The sequence below is a fragment of the Opisthorchis viverrini genome, assembly GCF_000715545.1.
Source record: "Opisthorchis viverrini unplaced genomic scaffold opera_v5_153, whole genome shotgun sequence".
NCBI lineage: Eukaryota > Metazoa > Platyhelminthes > Trematoda > Opisthorchiida > Opisthorchiidae > Opisthorchis > Opisthorchis viverrini.
The window spans coordinates 1,049,740-1,055,963 of NW_008751810.1; the positions used below are offsets into that span (position 1 = coordinate 1,049,740).

General features: G+C 44.4%; 1 protein-coding gene across 1 annotated transcript in view; it reads right to left on the minus strand.

The window, feature by feature from the left end:
- Window positions 1-6,224, minus strand: part of T265_14187 (hypothetical protein) — a gene marked incomplete at both ends in the record, with an annotated part of 45,409 nt that overhangs the window by 32,907 nt on the left and 6,278 nt on the right. The window contains 3 exons of the mRNA XM_009172416.1: window positions 120-233; window positions 452-491; window positions 3,290-3,558. Of these exons, the coding sequence (XP_009170680.1) occupies window positions 120-233; window positions 452-491; window positions 3,290-3,558 (423 nt within the window). The remainder of the gene's footprint in view (window positions 1-119; window positions 234-451; window positions 492-3,289; window positions 3,559-6,224) is intronic.

Consider the following 6,224-nt stretch of genomic DNA (forward strand, 5'->3'; position numbering starts at 1 on the left):
CTTGACTAGATTATCAAGTGCGATCGACATCGGGTCGTGGGAAAGTGCGGACGGAAATGAACTGACGTGTACGCATTTCAAGTAAATTGTACAACATGCAACCCATCACGAACACCAACCACTACCATATCCAAAAGTCGATCAAACAGAAGTGAATAGCGGGTGAACCGAGTTCGAGTACAAGCTGTGAGAAAATGGAAAAAGAGGACTTCCACTGTTGTGAAGCTAAACTTCTAAGCATACACGTCGAAAAATGCAGACCCAATGTAAACTGTCGGACGTCAGCCAATCGGTTCAAATTCGAGACAATTGGCCTCTTGTAACGATCCAGATATAGCACAATCGGAACCGTAGAGTAGGTAGAGTAAAGGTAGTAGCCAAGTGGTCAAATCAAATATCGAAACAAAACGAATTGGAAATGGGTTAGTTCAGTTTTTGGGAACCCGCTAACTGATTGTTTCCGCTCTGACCTTGCCCCCTGATCTTCCGAGCTGTCACACACACACACACACACAACAGGACATGAGACGTAAAAAGAAAACTGTACTAGTGTACACGCTGATTATTCTTCCCAGGAGCTTGGTATGTACGTACTAATTATAAGTTGCTTTCTAAATACATAGAAACCGAACAACAAGCACATTCAATGTGCTGTAATATTGGTAGCTCGGGTGAGTTTACTGGTAGTTGATAAATTATCAATAAGCACTTCCTCGAGAGATAGCACTCTCAACTAGAGGCGTTTCAGTAAGATCCCATGAGGGTTAGCTCGAGATTGATAACTTTCAATAAAACACCCCTCAACTTCCAAACAAAAATCAGGTACCGCCCGAAATACAAATTTGGTTCCCAACAAGGACCGGGGCGTGAAATGTATTCTGTTTATTTTCTGACACTTGAGTACTAAGTAGATCGTTAACTATACACGCATGCAAGTTTACTCCCGAGGCGGCTCACAGTCCCAAGACATGCTCTTCATCTGCGTTGTATACTACCGCAACAATTGAGCCATTAAGAAGACGCCAGACACCATTCAAATACAGCATTCGATGTCATGATGATGTTTTCTAATTGAATGTAGAGCAAGCGCGCTGTTCCTAGATTGCAGTATATCCTACATGGAAATTTTGAGTTTCTCATAAGTAGTGAGGAATGACTGCTCCGAATCTCCACACAATCTGTTAGTTTCACTCTTCTTGGGGCTCATCAGGTATTGGGATTTCGAAATCCCAGGGCACATACTGAGCACTTCCACAACGAAATTTTAAATATCAAGATTCGAACACTTGTTAACATAGCTCCCCACTGCTTCCGCCGAGCCGTCTTAAACGTTGAGGGTTGTAACCATAATACTAGTCCGGGCATGTTTAGCTTGTGTTGGTATAGCCATCCTAGAGCTCAACTTCTGGCCGAGACCGAATCCATTCATTACAAATCTCCCTGTCCGAACTGGAATACTGGAGAAGAGGTCGAAAAATTCTAGGGCGATTTAGAATCAATGTGAAAATCGTGAACAAGATAGCCGAGATGAAGGACGTCGATGAACTCGTTAGGCCATTATCTCCAGTGCCTAGCGATACTCCTGTCACTCACCTTATTCCTGACGGAGTTAGAGTTAATGCACCTGGATGAACAGTCTACCGATGATTGTCCGAACTTAGCTGAAAAGCATTTGTTGCTAAATCGCGTTACTAGGTAGGCTTGGCGGAAGGCAGTGACAACAGTAGTCTTACCTTACATGTGGTAATCGAAAAGTCGGGACCAAAATTGCATGCACAATGTAAGCTTTCCAAAGTGCCCAAAAGGTTCGCGAGATACGGCATAGTGATCTGCAGAAATAAACCCTCTGAAAAGGGCTTATACCCCTGAAGAGTCTGTGATAATGTTACTCGTCAGCCACTACTTAATGCACTTCCCTCCTGAGAAAAGGACGCTCCAAAGGGAGTCCAACAACCCCCTTCACATAATATTCTCTTTTTGAGAGCATTAGTGTATATTCAAACCATCTGGACTTTGAATTGCATATCTGTGGTTGGTGGTCCTGACCACGCTGCCCAGCATAAGCATTTTTTCTACCCAATCGACTAGTTCCATCTGCACAGAATCACGAAATTACCAGCCAACTAACTCGTTCAGGTGCAAACCCTTTCGTTACCTAACTGACACGCCACCAGAAGGAAGCACTAGGGCTGGGATACTGCAGGTTACCCAAGATTAGATAGAAGATTCGAGAGGCAGAAATGTTACCTAACGACACGCCACCAGAAGGAAGCACTAGGGCTGGGATACTGCAGGTTACCCAAGATTAGATAGAAGATTCGAGAGGCAGAAATTGGGCTCGAACCACAAACCTTCCGGTCAATAATTCGTGCACCAAACACTTGAGGTTGGAGATAGTCACTGACACAACTAACTACATGGTGAAAACTTCCAATTTTAACCAACTGTGGACTTATTCATACAAACACCTGACTACCGATGGATGGACAAAGTATGCAACCTGAATTGCCGTTGAATTTTCACGGGGTTTGGGTAGTAGCCAGATGTTTTGAGGAAGACGTGTCGGAATCTAATAGACGCACCCACACAGGCCACTTCGTCCTTACTGGGACTTATCAGATCGGCATTTAGAGATCAAGCAAAGGGTAAGCAGCCCGAAGTTGTTAACCCAATTGTCATGCACAATTCTGTACTGTCTCTCAAGGAAAACGAAAGCGCAAGCGATTGAGCTTATCGGGAACAGACCACATCTTCAATACAGAATTGACGTTTGGAAGATCACATACGCTAGCCAAACTTTGCTATGGTCTTAGTGTGTGGGCGAGATGGCTTAAGTGGTTACAGCGCAAATCTACTGACCAGAAGATCCGTGGTTCGAACCTGACCTCTGCCTCTCGACTTCTCCTGTCTAGGCTTGGGCAAGCTGACAGTATCCCAGCCCTCGTGATTCCTTCGGGTAGCACGACAGCTAGGCAACGGAAGGGTGTTATAGCCGGATGATTCTTTTTGTGATCTTAGTGTGTTATTAGGAGGTGAACTTTTCAGTATCTGTTTCACTGTAGCGCTTGTCACATCTCCGCCGGATTCATTGTTACTACTTGACGCGCAGTAGCTTGCGCAAATATCCCAAACGCACTCAAAATAAGTGGGACGAATAAACCAAAGGCAATCGCTATTCGATACAAAATGTTGAGAACGCGGTAAGTGATTTGTGACCTGAATGAAATTACCAAAAGTATCTAGAAATCTTATCGTTTTTTATCAATGGACACCACTTTGTATAGATTACTTACTCAGAAAATGCCACAAATCCAGGCGCTGATTAGAAGAAGTAGTACTGCACCTGGATAGGAATTCAGAAAATTTCGCCCGATGTCGAATCAAAGCCTCCAAATACTCCCGTGACTCGAACAAATGAGCCACATAGTCAATGATTAACTCAGCAACGAAAGAGAAGCCGGTTGAAGCGGGTGTTTCCACAGACGTTGGATTATGCTGTATATCGTGTGCGGTCGAACAGTCTTCCTCCGATGGAATTCCCAAGTAGCGAACGTTCAGCTGAAATTGGAAAGGGATAACTTTAATTTAGCCAAAAGGACAAGGGTGAAGAGCACAACATTTGTTAGACTAGACTACCTTGCACTCGTAGTTTCCATTTATAAGTTGGCTTACCTGATTGATAAAATCACTGAGCTGTTCAGTGTAACGTACAAAGTATCCTCGAATCGTCAAAGGGTTGTTCGTCTACATCAACTTGTAACAATTAACGACACCAGACGTTGTAAAAACATGGTACAAAAGTGTAAGCACTGCGTTGTTTGGCCAGTAACTCTGCCGGAAAAAACGTTGATGCGACTGAATGACTCTCCCAACTTACCACAACAGTGGGCAACTAGACCATTTTTATGTAGTTCTCATGTTGATTCCGCTCACTACGGGAGTCCAAAAAACAGATATTCGCGTGAGAACTTGTTTTACGGACAAAACATCAAATCTTTAAGCTGTGCAACCCGTATGAAGTAGGAGGGCTGGGATATTGTCAGTTTGCCCAAGCATAGTCAAGAGCAATCGAGAAACCAGAGATGACTTCATGGTCCTCAACTAGAACCAAAATAAATACCCATATCGACCGAACGGGAATAACCTGAAAGCTTAGTTGGGTAAATTGATAAACGGAGAAAAAACAAAAAAACGCCACCCAAAATGACAGCTCGGATTACGCAGACATTCAAGTGGAAAGTAGGACGCATCTGCGACGTTAAATAGCAGGAAACACGATATCGACATGCCGCTAGCCGACCACCCATCGTTAAGCTGTGGCACCTTTCTGGTTTCTAAGTGCCATGCTACCAGAAGGAAGTACAGCAATGGGATTCTGTCAGGTTGCCCAGGCCTAGACAGTGAATTCGCGCTACGACCACCGAACCATCTCGCCCACAGCCCAAAGACAACCTGTTCGGCACCTGTCCGAGAGTGTGCAAGTAGGAGACCTAGCCGGAAACAGGTTGCCCCTAGACAGTGAATTCGCGCTACGACCACCGAACCATCTCGCCCACAGCCCAAAGACAACCTGTTCGGCACCTGTCCGAGAGTGTGCAAGTAGGAGACCTAGCCGGAAATAGTCATGATAGCAGTGCTAATAAGTCGTAGCAAGAGATGGGCATCTATTTGTTTTTACCCCGACATTCTACAAACATTTACAAACTTTGCTTCATGGCAAAATTCGAAAGGAACCCTAAACATGGCGTTCACACCTGTCTGTCTGACCCTCCAAAAGGGACAAGTGAATGCAAGCTATACTTGGGGTTGCTAACTTGATAGATTTATGCTATCAGGCAACCAGAATAATAGCGAGTTGCCCGTCGAACAAGTGTCTGTGGAAAACAGGTATCTTCATAAATTCTTGACTCCATTCAATGAGTTATAGGTTAATTGCGGTAGATAGGTGAATACCTGCGGTAGGTTCGCGTCTGTGGTGTTCAAGCGGGTAACAAACAGGGCTGTCGTCCGTCACCTTTCACTTCAAGTTCGTCATCAATATGATCATGTAAGACCCATCCTCAGCGAGACGGCATATTTCAAAAGCAGGTTCGCAGACACAATTCTTCACATTGAAATGCAAGCAATATGAAGTACAGTATGAAATGACCAAAATAATTGTCTCACGGTTTGACCTATGACTTGGAAACCGTAATGTGTTGACGCAAGACTGAATAGAACTCCAGTCGAGTCTCATTATTGTGATTGAGTCGATTGAGGTCGTCGGCAAATTGGTCTGCTTGGGTAGTTGCACTGGTTCTGGTGATTCACCTAAAGCCGATACCGACATCTGGATAGGGATGCCTTTGGTAAACCTACATCATCTGTGTCCTAAAAGCGACAACGGCCTATTTGTCAATGGTCGAGTTTACGCTTTATATTGTCGCACGGGTGAGGAACCTGATCGCTGCGAGTTGCGAATGTTGAGAAAAACTTTCAAAGTTTTACAACTGGTGCCTACAGAGCATTGTCCACACGACACCCTGGCTTTATATAGCATTCGAACGACTTTCTCGAAAGGCCCTCTTTGCAGGAACGTTCACATAAAGATCCAGTCAGTGATCTGGCATCAAGGGCAAACTCGGTTACATCGACCGGTATCACCTTCAAAGATTGGGACCCCGAAAGAGGATGCACGAATGGTTACAGACATCAACAATCACTGTCCAGTGGAGTAATCGACCCCTCACACACATGTGTCAGTGCACAGCTTCACCTCATCCCCACAATGGGAAGCTCGACTACCATTCCTGGACGTGCGCACCAACGATAAAAGATGCGTATCAACGTACACCAGAAAACAGTGGTGTTGACGATGATGGATATCCACACCGATAAGTCTGAACCGTATAAAATGCGCGAAAAACTGTTTTCATTGTTTTTTCCACTCTCATTGAAATTACGATGTAAAAATTTTCAAAACAAATCACACACGACAGTGACTCAGGAACACGTTGACAGTTTTGGTTTGGTGAGCGCAAAACTCTTAAAATACTATACCGAGTGTTGAATGTAAAAACCTACAGTGGTTTATTAACTGACGTGACGATCAGAGCTGCACTCAGCACGCGCGGTGTTCATAGATTCAACCCGTGGCACTTCGATAAAGACCTGCACCTAGTATTCCATTGTTTTAGCGAAAGAAGATCAAGGTCTGTCTGACTCAACAGAGACCTGACCTAAAG